The sequence below is a fragment of the Lonchura striata genome, chromosome 2 (genome assembly GCF_046129695.1).
Source record: "Lonchura striata isolate bLonStr1 chromosome 2, bLonStr1.mat, whole genome shotgun sequence".
In the NCBI taxonomy this organism is placed as follows: Eukaryota; Metazoa; Chordata; class Aves; order Passeriformes; family Estrildidae; genus Lonchura; species Lonchura striata.
In genome coordinates, this window is record NC_134604.1 from 24,185,363 (window position 1) to 24,213,333 (window position 27,971).

General features: G+C 42.4%; 2 protein-coding genes across 4 annotated transcripts; one reads left to right on the plus strand and one right to left on the minus strand.

The window, feature by feature from the left end:
* Positions 1 to 134: 134 nt before the first annotated feature.
* On the plus strand, positions 135 to 27,528 carry CLDND1 (claudin domain containing 1). 3 transcript variants are annotated; one of them, XM_021548990.2, is made up of 6 exons: positions 135 to 230; positions 19,952 to 20,129; positions 24,058 to 24,352; positions 25,557 to 25,664; positions 26,045 to 26,182; positions 26,276 to 27,528. In XM_021548990.2, the coding sequence occupies exons 3-6, from the start codon at positions 24,064 to 24,066 to the stop codon at positions 26,494 to 26,496; spliced, it is 756 nt and encodes a 251-aa protein (XP_021404665.1). In that variant the 5' UTR covers positions 135 to 230; positions 19,952 to 20,129; positions 24,058 to 24,063; the 3' UTR covers positions 26,497 to 27,528. The 3 variants fall into 3 exon arrangements, with proteins under 3 accessions (XP_021404665.1, XP_021404663.1, XP_021404664.1); XM_021548988.2 differs by lacking the exon at positions 135 to 230 and adding an exon at positions 19,519 to 19,565; XM_021548989.2 differs by lacking the exon at positions 135 to 230 and adding an exon at positions 19,575 to 19,785.
* Positions 9,294 to 10,394, minus strand: GPR15 (G protein-coupled receptor 15). Its single transcript, XM_021549039.2, has one exon. It carries the CDS (start codon positions 10,392 to 10,394, stop codon positions 9,294 to 9,296), a length of 1,101 nt encoding a protein of 366 aa, XP_021404714.2.
* Positions 27,529 to 27,971: the final 443 nt, after the last annotated feature.

Below are 27,971 nucleotides of genomic sequence, written 5' to 3' on the forward strand. Positions count from 1 at the left end.
AAAACTTCAGATGTGAGAGAAAATATGTGGGTGACCCAGTATTTGAATACAAGTGGATTAAGTTCCCTACTTAGAAAAAATACTTCAAGACGGTTATTTTTTCCTGATTGTAACATTTTCTCTTCTTTCCAAAGGCTTCACTGTCTCTTGCATTTCTCGGTGGTGCCTGATATTAAAAGTGCTGCCAGTGAAGGATTGCTCTCTTTGGAGTGAAGCACAGATCCCCCCAGGTAATCTTTCCTTCAGCAGCCTTCGCTTCCTTCCAAATGCTGTGCTCAGATCGGCTTTGACGCTTGGAGGGCACAGGACTGTAAAACAGCCAACGTGGCTGTGTGACCTGCAGGAGTAATCTGTTCTCAGCTGTGGTCAATTAAATCCAAAGTTTTGTTGTTTTGTTTTTGGTTTTGTTTCTGTTTGGTTTCTTTTTTTTTTAAGGAAGTAAACCCACAAAAACCAAACCTTTTTAATGGCCACTGGCTGTTTTGTCCTTAGTTTAATGCTGCCTTTTGTCAGTTAAACTGCCACTGAGGCTGTTGGCTAATTCAGCATTTTAAGTTGTCCATATTTCTGAGCTGCCTTGCTCAGCATGAAAGTGGGAAGCCTCCTATTTCTTCTTTTTGGGTGGCAAAAATAGTTGGAGCTACATACAATTATTTTAGCAATCTGAGTAGCTAATTAAACCTTTTCTGGTCACGAAAAGGCTTGTGGTTTTTAGATTTCAAATGAGCTTTTATTATTCTAATTATAAGGTTGACTTGATAGAAGTCCTATTTTGTAAAAATAACTGGTAGACTTTGCTGGAGGGAGAAAATTATAATTTTATTTGGAGTTACCCATTTTTCCAAATAGTACTTTGATACTCCAGAAAAAGAAAATCTATTATATAAAATCAACATGTGTACACATGACACATAATACTTATCTATTTATTGGGAAGCAATACTTCGTCCAAAACAGTCATTAATCTGATTAGCTGTGTTTCTAAAAACAGCCTTTGTTCGTATAAACTCCATTCTTCTTCTTTGGACTTCTTAATAGCAGTTAGGTTTAAAAATTTTCCACTTCAGTTGTAAGTGCAGTTTGCTCCATCATATATTATTGAGGAGGGTTCACTGTGGGGGTGAGGGAGAGAGGAAAAGAAATATTTCTCTGTTGAATTGACTCACCATAGGTCAGTAATTTTTGCTAGTTCATGTGCAGTGTTAGAAATATGGTGCAGGCAATTGTCATCTGTAAACCTAGAGAAAAATTATTGTATCCAAAGACAAAAGACAAGAACACTAGGGGTACTGTTAGAAGTTTTTTGGGCAGCTCATTGGCAGCTATCCACCATAGAGGGCTGGCAGGTAATGAAGACATTACAGACTTATAACATGTAAAATCAAAATATGGAGCATGAATACAGAAAGTACTTCAGTCCTTGACGCATATTTTCCCCCACAGGGTACCAGGGTTTATGACTGACTCCCTTGATGAAGCAAATCTCAGACCTGACTTAAATAACTGAGTAAAAAAAAAACCCTGGTTTTGAAGTGCCTAAATTGGTATGTGGCAGCATGGCTGTTCCCTGAGTGGACTGACTATGTGTGATGCTAATAGGTGGCTATATCCTCAAAACCCTTCAGCTTTCCTTTTAAAGGAATGATTATTTCCCTTCCAGCATGTGCAAGGAAAGTGTGTGGCTAAAGGGTAAACCTACAAGTTAAAAAGCAAATAAAAGGAACCTCTGAATAGATTTGGCATGGCATCTCATAATTTTCAGTGAATTTTGTGAGTTCTGAGGACAAAGGATGGCTACCTACCCTTATGGGTTTTGACAGATACATGTGAAAAATAATCTGTTAAGTGTGTGCTCTTAGTGAACCAGATGACTGCCTGCAGTCAGGTTTGCTTTTTTCAGATAAAAAGGAAGAAGATGCATGTCACTGTTTGTCCTCTCCATGAACATGAAAAACCTGGTAGTTATCCTGCAAAAAAGGATAACTATCTGTTTACTGGTACTAAGTTAGCAGACACTTCAGCTGTTGTGTTTTTACACTACAGTTTATCCTGTCCTTACAGCCACAAGGGAAGAGCAGGGAACAGAGATGCCTAAATCACCATGACCTTGTCCTACACTTCATCCAAGTTGCTTAAAGGCACTTTAAGGAAAGTGCAGCCAGCAGCATCAGGAAATCCAGTCCAGCAGCACAGCTGGGAGCACTGTTTGGATGGCTCCTCTCTCTATGTGAGGCCACAGAATTATGAGTTTCATGGGGCTTCAGAGCTTTTGGAGACCATTAGCATGAATTGTAAGAGACACACTAATCCAGCTGAGTTCATTACTGGGTGGGTAGTCTGTGAGTTAGGCTTTTGGTCTTCTCAGTCAGCCAAACCCCAGTTTTCTTTAAGATAATAATATAAAATTCCAGTTGATTTTCAACAAAACCAGCAGTTTCCATATTGAAAGTAATTGGTATTTATCTGGACAACAGTGGAAATAAGGATTTTTAAGAATCATTAGTCTAGTTCACAAGTAGTTAAAATTAGAAGAGTAGAAGAGTTACCTCTCCTTTATGAATCAGCAGGGGTTTCAGACATTTTTAATAGCCTCAGGAGGGCTGCAGCCTCTTGAGTGGCTGTGCAAAAGTGTGTGTCACAGTACCATCAATGTGGTTGCCAAAACATGACTCCTGGAAACTAGGGGATTATTAGGGTTGTTCAAGGTTTATTCTCTTCTCTAGCTCTAGATTTTTCCAAAGGTTTCTTCTCTCTTCTGGTGAGGTATCTGAAGTTTTTCAATTACTTGGTTGTGTTTCTAAGTGGTCAGAAGTACCATGTACTTTGATTAGATTTCATTACACCTGACACCTTATCTAGAGCTGAGGTTTTGGGCACGCCACTGCACATTTCAGTGCATTTGTTGCCCTCTTTGCTTCTCAGCACCTCTTTATCCATAGTGTCCTGCCCGATTATGAGGAGAGTAGAAGCTTATGTACATATATGTGTCTCCTGAAAGGTACCAAGCTTCTACTCTTACTTGCAACACCTTTTAGGTGGCATGATGGTACCCATGGTGGGTAACTACCACAGGTTCAAACACAGGTGAAAGCAAATATGCACCAGCCTCTATTCTCTCTATCTTTTTTTAAATCTTCTTTTTTTTTGTAATGGTTTGCATGTTTTCTCTGTGTGAGGCATGGGTAGAAGTTTCTATGGTTTCCAGAGCAGGGAAAGAGGAGTGAGTTACAGGGGAAATGGTAGTTATAGTCGACCAGTTGTTTAGGCAGTGCGCAGAAGGAAGTCATGTGCGTGGTCAAGTCAGGAGCATGGTACCATATATGGCAAACATTTGTGCTGTGTTTATGCATACATGGTGTTTCTCAGTGCAAAAGCCACTCTTTGAATTTCAAATCTGACCTTTCGTGCATTTTGTGTAACAGTTTTAAAGCTAGATTGAAAATTCTGATGGATTTAAAAACCACTGACCAAGTTTCATTCTCTGAGCAGATGCCACACAGTTTCATAGTCTGGTTTTCTTTGCCTCAAATTGAGGGTTAAAGAAAGGGCATTCTTTGAGAAACAGCTGTTATTTTATATTCATATTAACTAGTTTTAGCAACATAGAAAGAATGAGGGCATCAGATTTGGGGAACTCCATTGCACAGTAAAAGACAGAAGGTTGTTTGTTTGGGTTTTTTTCCAGAATTGACTAGTAACATTTGGATGCATCCAGTTATCTCATTATATTATTGAATCCACTTCACTTTTGAAGGATCTGCTGTTTAGAAACTGAGTAGCCACCTTTTCTGGATATCAGTGCTTTGCAAAGCATCTGAAGCTAATACAAATGAAAGCCTCTGAATTCACCTTGTGGGAAACATTTTCTTTGAGATAGGATTCTCACCTTACCTTCCCTGTGACCTACTCTCGTCCTCAAAGCAGCTAAAATTTCAAGAGAAAGATTTGCCTTTTGTTTTTTGAGATCTGTTGCTGAGATGCCTCTTGTAAAATCCCATGTACTCTAGAGAATGTGAGAAGTAAATAGCAGAGGATGTTGTCACCATCCGCTCGTGCGGGGTGTCGTGATGCTCCATTAACCCATCCCGAAAGTGCAAAAGACAAACTACAGGGGACTATCAGTTTAATATGTGTTTAATAACAACAAAACACACCTTTATTAGGGGCCAACAGCAAATGGGATAATGACAGGTAGGTTGCAAGCATTCACCCTAGAATCATTATATCCTCTTCTAAGCAAGAGGGAGTGACTCTGTTTAATTAGTTCACTCATGAATCAGAGAAAGAAAACTCCATAGATTTGTAAAATGCCTTCTTGTTATTCTAGAAGCAATCTTCTGCACCTGATTGCCTAAAAATTACATAAAGGATAGAAAGAAAAAAAGGGGAAGGGGAATATAGCTACCACTGCTGAGATGAAGTCCGCAATGGTCCAGCCACACAGATCTGCGTCATCCATGGGGGTTCACCAAAGTTGTCTTAGAAAGTTACAGTTTATATAGTCCTTAGCCAAAGTGAGTGGCATCTGGCCAAAAGGTGGGGAAGATTGATGGGCCATTGTGAAGAGAGCCCTTGGTCTTGTGAAACAGGTGCAGGCATGCAGGGACAAGCCACTGCTTGTCAGAACCTGTGGGAAGAGTGTTCTGTGGGGTCTGCAGGGTCCTTGTGACAGCTGTGAGGGGAATGAAGGAAACTTCAGACCATCTCTCACAGATATATATTTAATTGCTAGATTTAGTGGGAGATTCTGACTAAGAATGTGGTCTCTTACTAATAACGAAACTGTTTTGAAGTTTGAAAATATGTATTTTGGTCACAATGCATTATTTAGATGATTGATATTTATCATGTTGGCTTTCAAACCAGAATGGCTTCAATTTCCAAAGCTGCTGCAATTTGTTACAGGTGAATTGGGGAAAAAATCCCTACATTTTGACTCATATTAAAAAAAAAATGAACACAGTCTGGTCTTGGGCAGCAATTTTTTACCAGCTCAGAGGTAGAAGGCTGCCTTTCTTCTTGAAGGCTGTTGGTTTCCAATCCACTTGCTTTCTCATCTCCCGTATTTTGCATTCTTTTACTTCATTATGAGCTCAAGTCTTAGCAGCCCAGATGCTTGGGGCCAAAGCCCCTCAGTCATTTAGTGAGACTGGATTATTCCAAAATATCCTGTCACTTGCAGCAAGACTCCAGCAGCGTACTGAACACCTGCACCTGCAAACCGAGAAGCTGCTTGGGCTGTTATTGAGACCTAGAGTGCACTACTTGCAGGCTTTGTGGTACAATATTAAAATGTTAGATGAGATATCTTGGGCCCTTTCTGGTTTTCTAGAGGTTCCCAGGCACCTCTGAGTGTGATATTTGGTACATTGTAATTACTTCTGAGGCCATTTAACTCATTGCCAGTTTCCATCCGTTGTGAATTTAGGTAGCTCTTTCTTTGTTCCTGTTCATGAGCTGATCCCTTTCCCTGACAATGTGCAGAATGCTGACATATTTGGTAAATAGCCCATGGTGATGGATTTTCCATTGCAGGATTGTGGGTCTCTGCTTTCTGTTCTTCACTTCCCGTGAAATGTCCTCCTTAACTGGTTGAAGCATTTTAAGCCAGAGAAGAATCACAGAACCATTTTGCTTGGGAAAGACTTTTAAGAGCATTGAGTCCAAGTGTTTCAGTCAGACATTTTAGGACACATAATGATTTGTGCTCACACTTTGCACATCTGCTCACAAGTCCCTGCTGACCTCACGAATGTAAGTGATCCTGCAGGGATGAAAAATTAGTATTCCAGTAGTAACAGTGTATCTGTTAGGAGCATGTGTAAGTGTCCTCACCCATGAGCTGACGTTTCTTTGTACAATATACCCTGCAAGCACCTGAGGAGAAAACCCCAACCTTCTTTTGTCAAAGACCTTCCTGTCCCTGTGTAGCAGTCAACAAATATATCATTGCAACATTGCTACAAAGTCAGGAAATGTTCTTTTTGTAGTCCACGCTATTAAAAACCTGAGGCACAGACAGGCTGCCAGGGCTTTTCATCCAACCAGTCCAAAGGAGCCAGGACAAGAAGCTGCAGATGAAATCTGGATGCATCTAAGTCAGTGGAAGTTCTCCTCTTGGCTTCCAAGAGCCAATCTTCACTGCATTACTTGTGGAGGGTCAGTCCACACAGTGACTACACCACTTTTCTTGTTTTGAGGGCTGTAAGTTTGCCCTGCTTATTTTGGGTCTGAAACTATTCCCTGTGTGACTTTCTCTCAGTCCTCTGCAACACAAAGTTCCATTTAGCTGTAGAGCAGCTGTCAGTGTTAGCACATCTGCTGCTGAAATTAAGGGGGCAAAAATTCTTTGCCTGTTTAAGCAAGTATCAGGTCTGGGTACAATTATTCTTTGTGTTGAGATGAAATATTTTATTTATGAAAACTGCTGATTCAATCAAGCCAAAATAGAGACCAAAAGATGTATCTAACAGGATCCTGATTTATATCAAGAAGAAAAGTCACTTCAGCTTTAATTGTGCACACCTCAAGAAAGTGCACCAACCTCTAGATTTAGGATGGTACTGGTGTTGTATTTGTTTTCATTAAAAACCTCAAAAGGTCTTGATTTAATTCTAAGGTAATATAAAAGAGTCTCTGAAATAATGAAAATTATTGTGGGATGGGCAGATGAATGTTCCCATCCAGACTCACTGACATTTTCTAGTAATGCTTTGCTACTTTTTCATGACAATGAAAGTAGAAATAAGATTAAAAAAAGCCAAACCATATTTATTAGCTGCAGTCTTACTGAATTTATTTTAGCATAATGGAAGTTGGGGGGGGGGAAAAGCCCAATCCAAATTACTTGCCATGGTTTTTGCAGGTGTCATATCAGAAATGCACTATTTCCACTTTACATAGCAAACCAATTCACTGTAATTCAATTTTTTTAGCATGTATAAAATAGGCATCCTGTTACATTATTCAAGTCCGCCACATTAAATACTTTCAATCACAATAATTTCAGTATCATTCTAAGATATGTAAATGCCAACAAACAAATAATAAATGTTAACATGGAATAGTAAAAGTTCCTGAGGTAAAGCTGTTCAAGTATAGGTTTCTTTTCTTTAAAAAGAAAAGATTGAAATAATATTTACCATGTCATGAAAGTGTCAAATGACCTGCAGTTCACAAGAAAATAAGTTATACTAATTTGGATGAAAATCTGAAAGAATCTGGCAAGTTTTCCTTTGCTGAATTAGTTACCTCATATATTTTAATTATTTGCTTATTTGGAGCATTCACTGTGGCATTTATACATGATTCTCCTAAAGCCTGACAATATGTATCAAATTTATTTTTTATTTCCAGAAACTAAAGCTTTAGACATGAGATCTTGGTGGAGTTCCTTAGTAATTTTTCCAATTCGATATGGTATTTTGAAGTATTAAAAAACAAGAAAGAAAGAAACCAGCAGCTCTAACTAGAATTATTTAAAGTCTTGTAGATTGGATGTACTCTGAAGTATTGTAGCGCTTCGGGCAGGGATTGAAGAAATAATGAACAAGTGTGACTTACTGTTTTTTTCTATTAAAGAAATCGTATCTTAGTTGAAATGCAAACCTTAGTCTTGTTTATCTACAAAAAATTGATCTCTTGTTATATACTTGTAAAGCTAGAAAGAAGATAGGAGATTGAGAAGAGACAGAAGTTTCTGAGGGTGATTGCAAATAAATTTAAAACTTCATAACTTTAAAATTGGAACCAACACTGGCCTCATTCTCAAACACTGGCAGGTCTGGGAACAGTTGATGTCCTTCACACAGCTGTAAACCTGAAAAAGGAGTTGGGCAGTTAGGTGGGGGTGGGAGGGAAATTCTGTCATGTGGAGGAAGAAAAACAAAATGTTTTAGAAAATGTAGTGAGGGGGGAAACAAACAAGATGCAGTGAAGGGGAGGGAGAGGAAAAAGCTTGTATGTGTCTCAGCGATACCCCCATCTCAGTATCCCACTGTGTGTCAGAGAGCACTCTGCAATTGCTGAAAGACACTTGTGCCTCCCCTGAGCCTGCAGAGCCAGCTCTCCACCTGCTCTGCCAGCAGTGGCCCAGTGTGGAACTGCCTGGGGTGCTGGGCAAGATGTGCACACCTTGGTTTCTAGGCTTGCACTGCCTGGAGAGATCTGCTCTTGTTTCTCCACAGGCATGAAACAGCTCAACTGCTCAACATGTTCCATACAAAATGCAAATACCGGGATTTATTTGTAACACTCAAAAGAGTTATTCCCATGTACAGTTGTTTAGAAAACACAGAGGTGTGAAAAGAAAAGCCATAGTGAATGTACACATGCTGCAGTAATATCAGAGGGATTTCATTTCCATCGTCCAGTCTCCAGGGCTTTTTCTTTGCTGTCCAGACAGTTTTTCCATGACCTGTGTTAGCTGACATAGCTGTCTTCCCTTTGAAGCCTTTTAGCAGGTTTGCATGTGTGTAACCTTTCACTCTAGAACTCACTTTGTCCTTTTCCTTAGTAGAAGGCAGTGATGCTTTAGTTCTGACCCAAGCAATCAGAAATTTTACCAGGTCCTCAAAAAAAAGTCTTAAAAAGCACAAGTGTGCTTTTGTTAGTCTTGTTTTCTTTAAGAGAAAGTTTAAAATGCAAGGTTTTGCTTTTCTCCTGGTTTCTTTGCCTTCAAGTTCTGTTTTTTTATGAAATCCAAGGGGCTAAACACTTTCACTATTACAATTAAAACTAAAGATTTAATACTGTAATAAGAAGCTGAGATTTAAAATGCACACGACTCAAGTTATGACAACTGGTAGCACACAAATTCATTAAAATATTGGATTTTTGAGTTAAAAAAACCTCCAAAATCCCAGGATTGATCAGGTTGGTTTGAGGATATCATGCATTATTTGTGGGCAACCTAGGAACCAAAAAGAAACACCCAGGTTGCTTCTCTTGCACAGAATAAAAACCTATATACACGTAAGTTCAAAGCTTGTCCCAGAGAGGCCTTGACTGAATCACATGGTTCTTTTCTGGAGTTTGAACTGGGGTTCCAGCATAAGCATTTGTAGCTATTTCTTGGTATGATGTTTTCACATTCACACCATGCATTGTCACAGCAATCACTGTGAAGTAATTCTGTGGTTAAAGTTTCCATCTATCTGCATTTAAAAGGCAGCAACATCCCTCCCACCTGAAGCACTGGTTGCATTACATTTGTCTCTGTTGCTTGTTTCTCCTTTTCTTTTCCTGCTGTCTTTGGGGGAAGAAGTTCCTTCCTCAGCAGTCCCAGCTTGAAGTCAGAGCGACACAGAGCGCTTTCTCTTCCTGGTGGCATACTCTCCTGCCACAAAATTGGATAAGGAATGGCTCAGGTGGGTGTCCAGGGTATCAGAGCTGTTGCTGCTGATTTTCACCTGTGGGCACAGGCACCAGAGCATGGCTCTGCGAATGTAGTTGTCAAAGAAAAAGTAAATGAAAGGGTTGGCACAGCTATTAGCAAACGCAAAAGGGCTGCTCACCTTCATGCCCAGCTGGGCAACCGTGCCAGAAAAACAGTCAGGCTGTTTTAGGAGTCGCAAAAGGATGGCCATAAGCTTGAAAAGATTGTAAGGAACCCAGGAGACAACAAAAGCTGCCACTACAATGAAGACGATCTTGATGGATTTTCTCAGTTTCTTATCGTGTTTCCCAGCCTTCTGATAGTGCACACAGAGTCTTTTGGTGATGGAGCAGTAAAAGGTTAAGATACTCAACAGTGGGAAGAAGAAGGCCAGGATTAAAAGCATCAGTGACATGATCTGTTTGACTTCTGTCACGGCTGTGTCTGTGCAGTAAGTCTTTCCATATTGCATCTTCAGTTCTCTGGACAAAAGGGTTGGCACCCCTAAGCAGCAGGATAACAGCCAGACACAGATGCAGAGTGCTCTGGAATAGGATCTTGTCCTGACCCGCCGTGCGACAGAGGGGTGCATGATAGCGAGGTAGCGGTCAGCACTCATACAGGTCAGGAGCAGGATGCTGCAGTACATGTTGACTGAGATGACATAGGAACTAGCTTTGCAGAGGAAAGATCCTACCCGCCAGCTCTCATCCGACACCTCCATGTCCACCCAGAAAGGCAGTGTGATGAGGAAGATGAAGTCAGATGCAGCAAGGTTGATGATAAAGATGTCAATAAGCCTCTGGACCCGTCGCTTGAAGACCAAGGCTGCTATCAGGATTGAGTTGCCAACAATGCCCACCAGGAACACAGCACTATAAAGGATAGGCAGGAAAGTAGACATATGTTGCAAGTGCTGGTACTGGCACTGGTCATCGTAGTAGTAGTCGTAGTTGAATGTGACTGTAGCCATGGATGACAGCGGGGGGAGTTCCATTTCTGACCCAGCTGTCCTCATCCTCTCTCTGAGGGAGGCTCTGAGCTTCCCCTACCGTCCCCTTCCAGGTCTTTAAAAATATTTTATCAGTGAGTGGGGAGGAGGGGAAGAACGGGGAGGAGCAGAAAAGCAGTTTTGTGGGGAGGTAATTTGTACACTTTTACCCAATTGCATAGTCAATGAACAAGCAACAAAAGTATCTGATGAGTCAAACCCGTGCCTTCAGAATAAATGCATTGTGGCTTTTATAAAAATCAGATTTCGTTTTACTGATTCTATCTCAATTTTGCATTTTCCAGCTTCAGGTTTTCCTTTTCCTTCAGGTGGAGGAAAGGTCGTTTCTGAGATTCTGAACTTTTCTGTTTTTAGGAAAGTATATTGGTTGTTTGAAGAAATGTGAGATTGTACCAGCTTATAAGAACACTGAGAACAGTGAATTCAGGTGCCCCAACCTTTATCTATATTCAAAACATTTTGTATAAACTGCTTGTTAGGGCAAGTTTGACTTTCCCGAGGCTTGGAGATTTTTACTTTACTTGACTCTTTATGATTGTTGCTTTCCATTTGAAACTAATTCTCTCACATGAATATGTATAGGAATAAACATTTAAAACTCCTATATCCATTCTGCCCTGTAGCTGGTTGTTCTTTATCAGTCCCAGATACAGGGTATAAAACAACAACAAGAACAAAAAAGAACATTTCTAGTAATGCTTTTCTACTTTTTCATGACAATGAAAATAGAAGATTACAAAAAGCCAATCCATATTTATTAGCTGCAGTCTTAATGAATTTATATTAAATTGGCTGCTCTTGGCTGCCCTGCCAGCGCCCCCTCCTGCCCTGCAGCCCCACCAATTCCCCTAGACCTGGACTACACCCAACTTTAGGAACGTATTAGAAACTTTGAGAACAATGTTACAATATTCTGTATAGTCTTCTGTCATTTGAAACATGACTTGATGCTCCCATCCCCCACACAGCCGCAGTCCTGGACTCTAGAGCAGTGGTTTGTTCCTTCTTCTGTCTGCACAGCGTGCGTGGCTCTTGAGCTGTTCTCACACACAGCACTCACTTGTCTTAATGGGCTCTGATTTCCTTCATCTTTCATTTGCAGTATCAGTATTGCTCCAGCTGTGACTTAACTTACAGACAGCCCTTTCAGCGTTGCATAAATGAAACAGAAATACTAATTTTTAAAACTACTGAATTCATTACAGCTTTGTCAGTGCACATGAATTTGAAACCTACACTATTGGTCTTCATCATCCTTCCTCTCTTCTAAAAATAAATTAATTTTCTCCTTCCTCTCCCTTCCACCTGTGTGTTCATGACCAGGCAGGCCTCCAGCATTCTCAAAGCTTTGAAGAAATCGCCTCCTGGTACCTGCTCCATCCCTGGGGAGACAGATTGCATCTGTACATGTCTCCACATGCAAAGAGCAACTCCAAATTGCATGCTCAGCACGTTAGACTCTCCAGTGCACTCTGGATGCACTCAGATTCACTCTGCCAGTGCTCAGGTTATGTGCAGCAGGTGCCTGGTAAACTTCCAGGCACCTGGAAAAGCAGAAGCAGCTGTAAAACGAGTGGCTGCTGGATGGAAGGGTATTTAGCTGGCCACTGGCTCATGTGTAGATATGCTGATATCTAATAAGCACCCACATAGAGACAACTGCCTTCCTAGCTGTAGGGAACTAGTGGAGTCCAGCTATGGAATGTGTAAGCATTAAGTTAGTGAGTGTAGTTCAGCCATCACAAACTCTGAAAAAAGACCAAGGTGTATAAAAACATCCCAGCTAAGATTATTGATTTGTATGTTACATCTGTAAATGTGAGCCTGTAATGAATAACAGGCTAAAAATCATCTTCCTGCCATGTCAAAGTGGGTTGCAAGCATTCACCCTAGAATCATTGTATCTTCTTCTAAGCAAGAGGGAGTGACTCTGTTAAATTAGTTCACTCATGAATCAGAGAAAGAAAACTCCATAGATTTGTAAAATGCCTTCTTGTTATTCTAGAAGTAATCTCCTGCACCTGATTGCCTAAAACAAAATTCTTACTTTCAATGAAATGTAGAAGTCTCTTCTGTGGTGATTTCAGTGAGTAGGTACTGTTGCTGCAAGTCTCTTTCTTTATGAGAGACTTGTCAGTGGTCAGTTATGGATTTGTGTGCCAGCTTATTTCTTCCCTGGCAAAGGTGGGAGACGGAAGCACAGAACCAAACTCCTAAAACTCTTAAAATCAGGTTGCATTGAGGACACTGCAATTTGCATGCAAACAACATCAAGTGTAAACCTACAAGAAAACACAGGCTAAAAATCATCCTCTCACCGTCTGAAATGTACAAAGAATACACTGAGATTTCAGCCAATACTTGTGTAAAAATGCCCAAGTAGCTCACATTTTACAAAAACGATGGTTGATGAATTCAGTGCAGAGGTGAATTTTGTGTGATCTTTGCTTATTGCTGCTTCCAGGAATGTGTTTTAGTTTCGTTTTTTTTTTTGGTTTCTGTTTTTTTCCAAGAAGTACTAGAGCAGGAGACCAGCTGAAACCTACAGTCAATTCTACACTAGTTCTCCCTCTCTTGCAAAGGTGGATCTATGTGTTATTTTACTCTGCAGTTAGAAAATAACAGCTTACAAGCAGTTGCAAGCTTTAGAAATCAGACACAAACTTCTCTTTCCTCCATTGCACATGACTTCATACTTCTTGAAATTCACTCCCTCCCTCTCCATCTCAGAGCAAACAAAAACGCGAGTAACTTAAAAAAGCTTAAAGGCATCATAAAGATACGTTTATGTCTGTGTATTCCTGTGTTTGTGGTTCCCCACTATGTTGTCTCCCTTTAGATTAATAGCCTTACTCACTAATATAAAAAAGTAAATAGTAAACCTTTTCCAATAGGAACCAACTCTGCTCTACTGAATTTGCTGTGTATTTCTTGAATGTTCTGAGTAGATGTAGGGATGTCACTGCATGTTGTCACATTCCACATGTGACACAGAAGATTTGTGAAGATAATCCAAAGCATTGTTATGAGTAATAAAGTGATCTATAATTATCTGAGTGGAGCAGCAGCAGCCATATTTGTCAGTAGTCTGGGCTTTTTTTTATTGGATAGTGATTCACTTACGGCATCATGTAGGGTCTTACTCTTCCACAGCTCTTCTTCCTGAGACAGAGCCAAGCTATCAAAAATACTGAATACATGGAAATTCCTCTCCTAACAATCCTGCATAGATATTCCAGAAAGCTCAGAAGGACAGACTCCATCTTCTCCTCATCTGAGTCCTATATTTCCACAGCATTCTCCTCCTCCCAGGTTTCACCAGATACATGTAAACTATTTTCCCAAAAAAAAAATTCTGTTCTGAAACAACCAGCTATTGTTTTGGCTCGGGTGTGTCTTGCCATTTGGGATACCCATCTTGTCCAGCCCTTGATGTAGTTCTGGAAAAAAATGAGGCTTCTGGGTGCTGAGTAGTTTTGAACCTGAGAACCAGACATTCAGGGCAGGTATTGTCATGGTGGTCCTGCATTTGGCCAGATATGCTTTAAATTGTGTGTTTCTCTAAATGATTTTACATTAAAAACCATGTAAGAAACAGACCTAATTAAAAAAAAAAAACAAAAACAAAAACAAAAAAAAAACCTGTATTAAATTGGCTGAAACTCTCCTATTATTCTGTGGGTAGTTAAAGGCATGTTCAGGGGCAACCACATGAAGGCTAACAATGGAAGTTTCATCCCTCAACAAATAGGAAAGGGTGGAACCTATTAAGGTAAAATGTGGCCACTGAGGCAATGCATCAGGATGGACAGAAATAGTTTCATGTTGAGAGCAGCCGTCTACAAAATTCAGTGCAGGAAGAAAATATTTTTGTACACTTAATAACGAAATATTAATTATTGTTTCTTGTAATTTATCTAATCCTTTTTTAGTTTATATTTTTGTGGATGTTTTATAATGTACATTATGTATTAATGTGGTATTGCATGTGTATACTTTTAAAAAAAATTACATTATGAGGAGTACCTGCTCAAAAAGTTATTACTGGCAAGGTACAGGATAAAAAGGTTTGGAGACCATTGACATAGAGGATGAGTATCATTGTAATGCCCCAGTGCTATTAATGGCACTTGGGAGAAGCACATCTTAAAGGTTTTGTGTCTGTGAAAATTACACTACTGTGTCCAGTGCCAAAATAATACTAGAGAAAAAAAAAAAAAGGCAGAAATAAAACCAGGCAATCTGCATAGAGAAGTCTGAGGGGAAGCAAAAGGATTTTCTGCTAACTCAGGCTGTGTAAAATGCTCACAGATGGTACCTAAAACTAAAACTGCCCTTTTTATTATTGGAAAGAGAATATTTGTTGTGGGAGGTGACATCTTGTAAATTAACTAGTAGTTTTGGAAAAAACAGGCAGACTTTTGGATACCTTTTTCAGGTCTGAATCAATAACTCCTGATGTGAATGTGATCTATGAAGAAGGTTTTGTTCTTTTTTTGTCTTGTATCAGCTTCATTTAATACAGATGGTGCCACCTCCTACAAAGGTTTACTTATTTCCTTAGATTGTGAGAACTAAAATTACAGACATTTTGCACTAAACAATTTTATTATTTCTTGCAACATATTGGGGTTTTGGTTTTGTTTGTTTTGTTTGTAGCAGTCTGATGTTAAACTCTCTGTCAGTGCCTGAGAAGTTAGTAATGCTCCTGATCCAGGTCTGCTAGCAAAGAAACTTTTGCAAAAAGCAGGAACAGCGTTTATGCTCTAGCCCTCAGCATTATTCCCTTTGTGTTTTCCTGTGCACAGTGAACCAAACTTTTACTTTTAAAACCTTCTCAATTGATCCTGTTCTGTAACTAAACTGATCAGCCAGCAGTTCTGCTGAGGCACGCTGAGGAGGTGTGAAAGGAAGAGAAAAAAGAAAAAAGATCATTGTTGGCAAGGAATGACCCCATGCATTCACTTGTAATGTTTTTATTGGCTTACTCTTAGTACATAGAAGGGTATTTTTCCAGCAAGAAAACATCCAAGCAAAGTCTGTAGAGAGTATTTGATTATAAGTAAATGAAATGAAAATGCATCTCTTTGCTCTGGATGCTTTTGGGCAACTACACACGTCACATGGATCAGGGCAGATTAGGAAAAAGAAGAGGTCACTCTTGCCTAATTTAATAAAGGAAGTAGCAATGGCTGCAAAGTTTTACAGAAATGATTTTCATTTTTAAGAAATTAGATCTTTTAGGAGAAAAACTGAAGATATGCCAGTGTTAGATAATTCACTGCGCTTTACAGTAATTGGTTCAGATTCTGCTTTTACCATGGCTTAGAATACACAGGGGTTTTGTTGACTTTTTTTTTTTTCTTTTAATGTTTTCAGCTTCAACCTTTGATAGCTTTTCCAGGTATGCAGAAAAAAGTTCCTGATTTTTTTTCTTCCCTGTTGCTATAACACATACTTTATAGTCTTGCAAGTCCCTAGTTCAATAAATTAACTCCCCCAAAATAAACTCCTCTTCTATAAATAAAATCAACTGACTTTCTGTGATATATTTAATTGAGAGAGGTTTTCTAATTGCTCAGTGATTTTCATATCCCTTTTTAGGTTCATCTCTACTTTTTCAACATATCAAAATTAGGCATGCAGCCAGCAGCAATTCTAGATGTGAGACCACTTATTTCCTCCTTGTTATTTCTCAGTTTGTACATCTGAGGTTCCAGGAAAGTTGGGGGTTTTTTGGGGGGGGCATGTCTTGGCAGTTGATACTTAATATTTTTCCTTTTCATTTTTAATTTCTGAGGATAAACTCTTATGTCAGGTAAGTATAGCCTCCAGTCTTTGCTTTTAAATTAATGAGCTCATCAATGACCTTATTGAAATGCATGTTTGCTTGCCCCAACTGCAATATGATCAGGTCACCCTGTCCCAGTGCCTTCTCCATGCCATTATTTACCCTTCCCTTCTGTCATCTGTGAGGTTTATCAGCAATACTCTGCTTTCTTCCAGGCCACCGATAAAGATGTCAAGTATTTTAGAGTCCATAATAAATGCCAAGCAGACCCCAAAATATGCCTTCGTAGACAGTTGCATTATGAGGTGAGACAGCTTCATGTTCCAGAAAGTTGGTCATATAGACAGAAATTTCTTAAATCAAATGTAATTTCTGATTTTTTTTTAATTAAAAAATTAATGTTGCCTCAAACCCGAGAAGTTTCTTCTATGACTGCTTTCACCTGCATCCTAGTTTCTGACCTGGCTGCAAAAATGCACCCTGGCTGTTTGGCAGAGGAATTGGTTGGGATAGTTCCCCAGAAGCCCTCAGAGATGTGAAAGCCTCAGATGTTTCTGGGTTTTTTTTCTGAGTATTTGCTTGTTTGGAGTTTTGTAAAACCAAGACTGGGTGGGCTGGTCTCTCAGCCACAGGAGTTGCTAACCACTTCTAAGAATCTTCTCATAATTTCCATGCTTTTGTGTACCAGAGACTGAGGAAAACAGCCAGTATGGGGCATGAAGCCAGTGTTGCTAATGTTTCTTTTTAATAGCAATTTTTGCAATTTTTCCTGAATTCTTTATCCCCGCTTACTTGGTGTTTTCTCAAGTCATTCAGCCAGGCTATCATATCACCACTTTTTTACAAGCAATCAAAAGAAACAGAAAAAACTAGAAAGGAGGATGTAGCCAGGCGAGGATCAGCCTCTGCTCCCAGATGAACAGTGACAGGAGAGGACACAATGCCAGGGAGGTTCAGGCTGGCTATGAGCAGGAGCTTCTCTGTGGGAAGAATGAGGAGCCATTGGGAAGGGTGAGGAGCCATTGGAAGGGTGAGGAGCCATGGGAAAGGTGACGAGCCATTGGGAAGGGTGAGGAGCCATTGGAAGGGTGAGGAGCCATGGGAAGGGTGAGCAGACATTGGGAAAGGTGAGGAGCCATTGGAAGGGTGAAGAGCCATTGGAAGGGTGAGGAGCCATTGGAAGGGTGAGGAGCCATCGGGAAAGGTGAGGAGCCATTGGAAGGGTGAGGAGCCATGGGAAAGGTGAGGAGCCATGGGAAAGGTGAGGAGCTGTGGGAAGGGTGAGGAGCCATTGGAAGGGTGAGCAGACATTGGGAAAGGTGAGGAGCCATTGGAAGGGTGAGGAGCCATGGGAAAGGTGAGGAGCCGTGGGAAGGGTGAGGAGCCGTGGGAAGGGTGAGCAGACATTGGGAAAGGTGAGGAGCCATTGGAAGGGTGAGGAGCCATGGGAAAGGTGAGGAGCCATTGTAAGGGTGAAGAGCCATTGGAAGGGTGAGGAGCCATCGGGAAAGATGAGAAGCCATTGGAAAGTTGAAGAGCCATTGGAAGGGTTAGGAGCCATTGGAAAGGTGAGGAGCCATTGGGAAAGGTGAGGAGCCATTGGAAGGGTGAAGAGCCATTGGAAGGGTGAGGAGCCATTGGAAGGGTGAGGAGCCATTGGAAGGGTGAGCAGACATTGGGAAAGGTGAGGAGCCATTGGAAGGGTGAGGAGCCATGGGAAAGGTGAGGAGCCATTGGAAGGGTGAGGAGCCATCGGGAAAGATGAGAAGCCATTGGAAAGTTGAAGAGCCATTGGAAGGGTTAGGAGCCATTGGAAAGGTGAGGAGCCATTGGGAAAGGTGAGGAGCCATTGGAAGGGTGAAGAGCCATTGGAAGGGTGAGGAGCCATTGGAAGGGTGAGGAGCCATTGGAAGGGTGAGCAGACATTGGGAAAGGTGAGGAGCCATTGGAAGGGTGAGGAGCCATGGGAAAGGTGAGGAGCCATTGGAAGGGTGAGGAGCCATTGGAAGGGTGAGGAGACATTGGGAAAGGTGAGGAGCCATTGGAAGGGTGAGGAGCCATGGGAAAGGTGAGGAGCCAGGGAAATGTGAGGAGCCGTGGGAAGGGTGAGGAGCCATTGGAAGGGTGAGGAGCCATTGGAAGGGTGAGGAGCCATGGGAAAGGTGAGGAGCCATGGGAAAGGTGAGGAGCTGTGGGAAGGGTGAGGAGCCATTGGAAGGGTGAGCAGACATTGGGAAAGGTGAGGAGCCATTGGAAGGGTGAGGAGCCATGGGAAAGGTGAGGAGCCGTGGGAAGGGTGAGGAGCCGTGGGAAGGGTGAGCAGACATTGGGAAAGGTGAGGAGCCATTGGAAGGGTGAGGAGCCATGGGAAAGGTGAGGAGCCATTGTAAGGGTGAAGAGCCATTGGAAGGGTGAGGAGCCATCGGGAAAGATGAGAAGCCATTGGAAAGTTGAAGAGCCATTGGAAGGGTTAGGAGCCATTGGAAAGGTGAGGAGCCATTGGGAAAGGTGAGGAGCCATTGGAAGGGTGAAGAGCCATTGGAAGGGTGAGGAGCCATTGGAAGGGTGAGGAGCCATTGGAAGGGTGAGCAGACATTGGGAAAGGTGAGGAGCCATTGGAAGGGTGAGGAGCCATGGGAAAGGTGAGGAGCCATTGGAAGGGTGAGGAGCCATCGGGAAAGATGAGAAGCCATTGGAAAGTTGAAGAGCCATTGGAAGGGTTAGGAGCCATTGGAAAGGTGAGGAGCCATTGGGAAAGGTGAGGAGCCATTGGAAGGGTGAAGAGCCATTGGAAGGGTGAGGAGCCATTGGAAGGGTGAGGAGCCATTGGAAGGGTGAGCAGACATTGGGAAAGGTGAGGAGCCATTGGAAGGGTGAGGAGCCATGGGAAAGGTGAGGAGCCATTGGAAGGGTGAGGAGCCATTGGAAGGGTGAGGAGACATTGGGAAAGGTGAGGAGCCATTGGAAGGGTGAGGAGCCATGGGAAAGGTGAGGAGCCAGGGAAATGTGAGGAGCCGTGGGAAGGGTGAGGAGCCATTGGAAGGGTGAGGAGCCATTGGAAGGGTGAGGAGCCATGGGAAGGGTGAGCAGACATTGGAAGGGTGAGGAGCTGTGGGAAAGGTGAGGAGCCGTGGGAAGGGTGAGGAGCCATCGGGAAAGGTGAGGAGCCATGGGAAGGGTGAGCAGACATTGGGAAAGGTGAGGAGGCATCGGGAAGGGTGAGGAGGCATTGGAAGCGTGAGGAGCTATGGGAAGAGCGGCCCAGGGGCGCTGGGCCCGGCGCTCCGGAAGGGGCGGCAGAACTACATCGCCCAGCGTGCCCCGCGCGGGCGGGCGCGGCGGGCGGAAGCGCGGCCGGGCCGGGTGCGAGGCGGCGGCGGTCGGCGGTGGGTGTCGGGCCGGGCCGGGCCGGGCCGGCCGTGAGGGGTGTCGGGCTCAGGCAGGCCACAGGGCTGAGTGCTCCGGTTGTTCCCCTCGGGTGTTCTGTCAGCCCGCGGTGTCGCCCCTCGCGCGGGGCTGACGCCTGGGAGGCCCGGGACCCCCGGGGCGGTCTCGGTCCGTGGGGATGCTCGGCCGGCCCGGTCCGGTCCTGGGCTGGTCCTGCAGGTGCGTTCGGCCTGAGAGCTCTGCAAGTAATTTCCCCTGTCCATCTTATCTATATATATATTTTTTTTTTTTTTTTTAAGTTAGTGATAGCACTGGGAGATGCCTGTGAAGTAATTGCAGAGTAAAATGATGATGTCCAGCCATTCGGTTTGCTCTTTGCTTGTAGGCCACTTATTGTGAACTGGTGGTGTGGAAGAAGCTGAATGAATGGAACAGTCAGGGCAGAAGGGAAGTTTGTGTTTCATGCTCTCCGCTGGCCACAGGACACAAACAACGCTGTGCCTCTGAAGAGACCTGGAATCATCGGAACTGTGTGTCCTGAGGGATTCTGAGCATCTCTAAAGGTAAAAAAGTATTTGGTAGCAATCTTTCCTGACCTTTTTTGTCCTGAATATCGAACGGACGACCCATCTTGGCACTGCTTCCAGCCCTCTCCCCATGATTGCACCTGCCTGTAGGCCTTCTGCCTAATCCCTTTTTGATTGCTGGCATGTTCCCTGAGAGAATGCCAGTGAATGCAGCGGGGACTCTTTTGTGATGTCACGTAAAAGGAGTTTCTTAAATGTGGTGACCCACTGTTGGCTGAGTGACCGCAGCAACAAGATAAAAATATGCATAAAAATATGCGGTTTTGTATTCCCTTCTGCCATAGTACAGTAACTTCTTACAAAGACTGTCCAGCCTTCAGTCTTAGAGTTGATTTTTTGCCAGAATACTTGTTTTTGTCCCATTCTCTGTCTTTTCTTTCCCAGCTCTACTGACTCGTCCCCTTTGTTTTTCCCTTCTTTGAAGTGCATGCAATTTAGTCATGGTGTTGAGTATTGCTTCCAGTTTGGCCTTTACCTTCGCTTTTTTGAGCTTTTTTCAAAAATTTTCTTTTCTGAAAATGTAAAAATTTTTCTGTGTCTCACTTTTTTTAAAAATGAATATAATTGCAGTATCTCATTAAGCACTTTTGCCTGTTTACAACCACCTAATGTTATCTTAAATTCGGTGCATAGTTTAGTTTCAGCTGAAACTTGTCTGAAATAGCATCCCCTGTTAGACAAAAAACTGCTGACAGAGGTATGTGAACATACCTCTTAAAACAATGAAGGCTTTTGTTGACAGACTGTGGATAAAAAGCATTTTTATTTGGTATCAATCTTTATGTCTGTGTAATTAGTGTCATCTTTGGTAGTAGTAATGTTATTTTTTTCATAAGTGAGTTTATTCTAAAGCACCTCCTACACATTGTTCTGCACAGAGTCTTTTGCAAACTGCAGCATTAATCCCATAAAAACACAGTGTGTTTCTTCATGGTCTTCTCTGGTAACTATTTCTTACTGACTGTGCTCACTGCTTCCTTTGAGCTCTGCCTGAGATTGGTTCTCTCTTTTAAAGGACACCGTTTAAGGGAGAGCTTGTCTCCTGTAAATGAAGATGCAATGGATATGCACAGTGAATGGGCAGGGTAGTCAAGTCTACTCCACTGACAGGAAAAACTGGTTTAAGCTTTGCAACTGGTTAAGTGTTGTAGAGTTCTTCATCTTTTCCATAAGTAGTTGAAGTGTTAGGCAGAAGGACTGAAGGGACCTTTATTGTAAGGAATTGGGGGTCCCCTCTTGCCTTGCTTGTCGCTGTCCTGTCCATACTGAAAGTAATATTGGGACAAATGCTACACAAGGCCACCTGCTAGATTTTGGGGTCTGTAGCCCCCTTGGCTATTCCTGCAGTAACATTACAAGGACTGAGTGTCAGTAGATTGCCATGTCCCTTTTACCAAGTGGATAATGAACACTGGGCAAAGCTTTAATTTGCTGTTTGGTGATTAAGCCTTCATTTTGCTTATGAACTGTTCTTGGTTGCCAGCTGACGTCAGCTCTGTCATGTTCACAGCACACCAGCACCCAGAATGCTGGTCCAGAAGTCTGTGGTTGTTTTCTGATGGTGATCTGGTAGGGACACTGCCAGCTGCAGTGTTCTGCACGTGGTAGCAGGGATATGTAGGTGAAAGTAAGACTATAGGGGCAGTTCTTTTCTTTCTCTGTGTTAGGTATAAATTTGGTAGGGCTTTGTCATTGTCAGCGTTTCTGTTGAAAGGTAGTGACAGCAGATCACAGTGGCCCAGTAATGTCCTGGTTACATTCTTTTTCACCAGACACTACTCTTAGGATGGAGCTTGTGGGTTGTTCTGATCCTTCCACCCAGAGAGAGCCCTTTCTAAAGAGAGGAGTCTGTTGCAGAGAGTTCCTCTTGAAGTAGATGTGATTGCAATATAGTGGAAAATCCAGACCAGCCTGCTCAGCAGCCTGTTGTGCTGCTTGCTCTGAGGGTGATCTGCTCAGCTCTGAGTTCAGCTGGGCAGCAGCTTTGGCCCTGCAGGTGCCACTTGCCCTATTTGCTTTGGGGACAATGTGTGAAGGGGCAGGGATCCCTCAGTTGACTCAGTGGGGCTGAATGGTGAGGTCAGATCTATGCAGCAACTTGCGCTCCCTATCCCATATCCTGTGTACCTGGAACAAGACGCTGGGATATGGAAGGAGAGTGGAAGTACATAACCAGGAATTAAACACTGCACAGACAATTTCCTTCCAAATCTGGGCTTGATTCTATGTTTTTCACATAAATAAACCTGGATATGATGTATTCTCCTTCTCAATATTTCTATTGTCTTGTAAAAGTTCACAGTTTGTAGATTATTATTTAAGTAAGTTGTGGTATGCAAACTTTGCAGTATTTTAAATGGGTGTTTCTTGTTGGTTCACCACAAATCAGTTCTATTCTTTCTCATTGCTAAGGATGCAGTTGAAGGATGGATATTGCAGAGACTGTGCCTCATTTAATATGGAAATTAAGCATAGGAAATTATATGGGAACACATAATTTCTCCTCCTTGTTAGCCAGTTTCAGACAAATAGAGGAGCAGATGGAGAGGAAAAGAAATAAGAATGGTGTTGTTAACAGCAAACATTGATGCCTTTGAAATTCCCTTCTTTAATTTGCAGTTTGTTTCTTAGTTCATAATTTCTTACTGACAAGTCTGACTTGAGGCACTTCACTGTTTTTTTTTTCTTGTGAATGTTGAGGTTTAAGGTACTTGCTGTTTCCAGTTGCGGTTCCTTTAGTTGCAAAGAAAGTAGAGCAAAATATTTTGATCAAAGTGTGTGGGAGAAGGGAGGAGACAAGCAGGAGACAAAAGCTGATTAGATAGTAGCTCCTGCCACCAGCCTACCTCTAGCTGCTGAGCTAGTTTCATTTTTTTTCCTTTTTTGTTCCTGGCAAGTGCCTCAAGCCTGATTCATAATAATCCATACATTTAATCAAGCACAGAAAGTGCATGAGAACAACTGACATCTGAGAGGAGTCCTCTGGAGTATTGCAGCTGCAAAACATTCCTTATGTTCCAATTCCTTATTACCAATCAGTTATTGGTTAAAGTAATGGTACTGTCATAAGCATGTGTGATATTTGTATTTCCCCCATGCCTCCTCTGACCCTGAATCTGTGCCATTTGGGAGCATGACCCCACAAAGGATCTCTAAGAGAGGACACAGACCAAAGTCCTTGTGGGAGCATATGAAGGCCTTTCAGTTTTGTCCCCTTGTTCCCATGGAACAGGGCACCCTCCTGCATTGTTCTAGGTCTTCAAAAATACCACGGTATATATTGTGGCATTATTGCAGCATTTACCATAATTTCCAAATGTGTCTTCCAGTGCTTCCTTCATGTTCTGTCTCTAGTGCCTAGATATATTTTTCTCTTCCCTAAAGGCATTCCAGCACCTTGGCATGGCTGCCCTTTGTGAGCAGCCTGAAAGGTTTTTTTTCAGCATGCCAGTGGTTCTTATCTTTGCTGTAAACACAAGCTGTGAAAGCCGTATGGGGTGGCAGGATAAAAATAACTTCTTCTCTTGGTAATCCCTTAAGGAAAGCTAAGTCTTCTTCCTGGGCATTGTGGATGGAGCCTCTGACGTTCCCTACAATCAGGATCACAAATGGCAGCAAGCTGTGTCATCTGCTTTGGGGACAAGTTGCTGTTCTGTCAGTTGCTGTTTCAGGGTGAGCAGCAGTGTGGCTGGGAGAGCACACTCTCCAGGATATTATCCCTACTTGGAACTGGCAGATCCATTGGATGCTGGCCAGTGCTGTAGATTTGCTCAGTGTTGCTTTGATCGTATCAGGTAGGAAAAGGAAGGCCTGCATATCCTCAGAGGACCTTGCAGGAGGGGCTGATGAGTTTGGCGCTGCTGGGATAACACTGCTGCACACTTGTCCCTGTGCTCCCACCCAGGGCGCCATGATGGATAACCGGTTTGCTACAGCGCTGGTGATCGCCTGCGTGCTCAGCCTCATCTCCACCATCTACATGGCAGCCTCCATCGGCACCGACTTCTGGTACGAGTACCACACCCTGTCCCCAGCCGAGAATGTTAGTGAGGCTGGTAGAAGCATCTGGGAGGAGTTTGTCAGCAAAGATGCAGATGAGAAGACCTACACAGATGCGCTCTTCCGGTGCAACGGCACGGTTGGATTGTGGCGGAGGTGCATCACTGTACCCAAAAACTCTCACTGGTACAGCCCACCAGGTATCTCCAGAGCAATTATCACTTTCCTGATTTCCCTGGGGTGCTGTGTGCTAACTTCCTCAGAACAGATTTGTGCCACTCTGTTCCTTCAGAAGGCTTATTTCTAGCTTTTGTTTTACTTGATTGGGTTTTTAATAAAGACAATCCAGATTTTTAAAGAAGCAAAGGGCAAAATGGTCTGTGGCTGTCAGTGCTGCAGTTTCTGGTTTTGAAGCATGATACTTGATCTAAATTTAGTCTTACAAGTTTGATTTTTATTTTGCCTCAGCTGTCCAGTTAGGGATACATTTATAGTTCCTCTACCAGTTACTGTCTTTGTAGGACAGATCCTGATGTCCAGCAATGGAATAAAGACACTACTTTATCGAGGAGGCACTCATGCCTTTTAGCTAGTCATTCACTTTGTTCATGTCACAAATGTCCTACCATTGCACCAGCACACCTTGAGTTCCTTGAATGGATATAGAGTGAAATATTTGTATTTTTTTAAACCATTGGGGGATAAAATGTGTGGTAAACAATTATTTTAATTGCTTCAAAGTTAGTTTTGAGTACTTACTGTATGTGGGAGTTCCTTCATTTTGAACCCTCTTAAATATGTACTTTCAACTACATTTTGTGGAGAAAAAAAACATGCCTGAAATACTTTTTTTTCCTCTCTCACAAAAATACTTATTTTGGAAGACACTTAAACCAGTTCTGCTCAATAGTATTCTCAAAGTAAAATCTGAGGTAGAAATTAAGTGTAAAGAAGCAAATCCTTCATGTTCTTTCAACAGGCCTTTCTGTCCCATTTTTGATTTAACTGTTAGTACGAGACCTCATTCTGCATATGGAGATAAGGACACCTTAGTTAAGGGACCCTGAGTTCAAGAGTATGTGACAACATCATATGCCACCACATTACTTTGCCAATCTGTTACACATGGAACAATTCTCTGTGGATAATCCAGGGAAGCCTGAAGATTCTGCATGTTGGAATGCTATCCCTTAGTGTAGTACCTCATAACAGACACATTGTGCCAACTACATCATAGGAAAACATGTACAGATCTGTTTGGAGAGGTGATTTTTTTTTTTTTTTACAAATGGAACTCTCAGGAGCTTCCTAGCTCAAATTATTGGGAAAGGAGGATTTGAAAGAGGGGAAGGAGGGTTGAGGGGAGACACCTAACAGCAGCTTTTTCTTTTTTTCCATCCCCAGAAACTGATATGACTACAAACTGCATCAGTTTCTCCCTCTCTGATCAGTTTGTAGAAAAGTACATAGAGCCTGGAAATCACAACAGTGGCACGGATTTGAATCGGACTTGTAAGTGTGTTTCGCTTCTGGTAGATGAACAAGTAGAATTAAAAGAAGTTGTTTCTCAAATTCAGTCACTAGTGAGGAAAGCTTGTTTTGGTCTTGCTCACCATTTATTTTTTACAGTTGAACAGGCAGTAGGTCAAAGTTTAAAAGGAAGATAGATGTGTCAGCAAGGGTTTTGCCTATGAATGCAGTACAGGGATTTGTGAGTTAACAAATTAGGTTCTTTCTGTTTCAGTGGAATCTTTGGTCCTTTTTGACTATGAATATATAATGTCTGATGAAGTAGAAACAGCAGGGTAGAAGTGAATGTTCATATGGTGGGAGAAGATCTTTTTCTAGCCCATTTACAGCAAACTTGACTGGTGTGTTTCTTTCACGTGCAGATCTCTGGCGGTTGCAGTTTCTCCTGCCCTTTGTCAGCATTGGCCTCATGTGCTTTGGGGCTCTGATTGGGCTCTGTGCTTGTGCTTGTCGCAGCCTTTACCCAGCCATTGCCACTGGAGTCCTGCATTTCCTAGCAGGTAAGTGTCCTGCCATCCTCCTCCAGAAGCTCAAGAGTAGCCCTGGAGCACTTCATGGGTGAGCTCACTGTGCTTTGCTGCTTCTTTCCCCAGGGCTGTGTACGCTGGCCCTCGTTGGCTGCTATGTAGCTGGGATTGAGCTGCTCCATAGGAAGCTGCCTCTGCCCGAGGACGTGAGGGGTGAATTCGGCTGGTCCTTCTGCCTCGCCTGTGTGTCAGCACCTTTGCAGTTCATGGCAGCTGCTCTTTTCATCTGGGCAGCTCGCACCAACAGGAAGGAATTCACCCTCCTGAAAGCCTACCGTGTGGCATAAGTGCTGCTACTGCAGTCTGGGCTTTCCATGTTAGAGCCTCTTCTCCCCCAGCCCTGACTACTTTCTCTTTTAGTCAAAATTTTATCATGTACTGCATGCTTCTCACCAGTCAAGACAATTTAGCCTACAGGCCCTGAAGACAAAGACCTCTGGGCTAAATGACCAAAGCCTGCCAGAAGTCTGCAGAACTTGAACAGGTTTTTTAATTGGATTTTTTTAAGAATTGTTATTATTTTTTAAGCTACATTTGGTTGTTGACAGTTCCCCTTAGTTAGGTGTACATTCCCTTTCCTAATTTTATTACCCTGTCAGCCTGGAGGAAATAGAAGTGGTGGTGTGGGGTGGAAGAGAGACAAGAAAAGGTGCAGGTACGTAAGAATGGGAACCTCGGTGCACAAATAATACATAATCTGGAGCTGTCTGCTGTGTGACTGAAGCAGGCAGTACCTACAGGGAGCACCCAAGAGACATGAGGGAATTCAGAAACCTCTGTTATGGAAATAACTGTAGCTGAATTAGTCTGTAGCTCGGCTCTGGATCTCCTATCATTGCTGGTTTGCTGTGTTTTGTGGCATCTGCCAGAACTACTGGAGGCAGAGCAGGCAGCTGTGGTCCTGCCTGTACAGCACACCCTCCTGAAGGCACACTCTGGACTTGCTTCTGCCAAGGAATAGGATAAGATGGCCCTCGTGGAGCTCTGTCCTGCTGTAGCTCCACTGCTTCCAGGACCCAGGCTAGTTTGGTATCTGCACTACATGTGATTGTGCACACTAATCTTTATTTGTGGTGCTTTTGCTTGATGTGGAATAAGGCTTTCTTCTCTCTTGTTAAAAATTACCTCCTCACAAGTTTTTTGGTTTTAATTTGGTTTAGTGTATGTGTGTATATGTACATATATAAACTTAACTTTTTTTAAACCTCACCTGTTTATCCTGTATAGCCCACAACAGGGTTTTTTTAAAAGGTGCTGCTCTTTTCCCGTCTTGTTTAAATTAAATAATAATAGTGATAATAAAGACTCAGAAATTTTCAGCATTGCATGAATCTGATGTAAGGGTGAGGGAATGATCTAGAGTGGATTTTACTTGGGGAAGAAAGAATCAGTATCTAGATCACTATTTCATGGAAATGTCACCAGAAACATTGACATTAGATTGGATTTTTAAAATTAAATTCTTGAGCTCCTGCTAACTTTAAATTTTCTCCTGCTCATCATTGGTGGTTCACAACATCCCATAGTTTCTAATTAGTTAAAAAATGTTATATTTATTCTAAATCACTGCAACTCTAGTCAGACTGGGTGACATGTAATATCTAGAAAACAATATTCCAAGACTGAACTGTTCAATTCTGAGGCCTTGAGTCACCTTGTTTCCTTACTCCAGGGTTAATAAAAGAAGTATGCCTTAGGAGAAATACTTCCTAACAGAGTGAGTGATGGCAAGGATTCTGTGATGAGATGAGAATGATGTAGA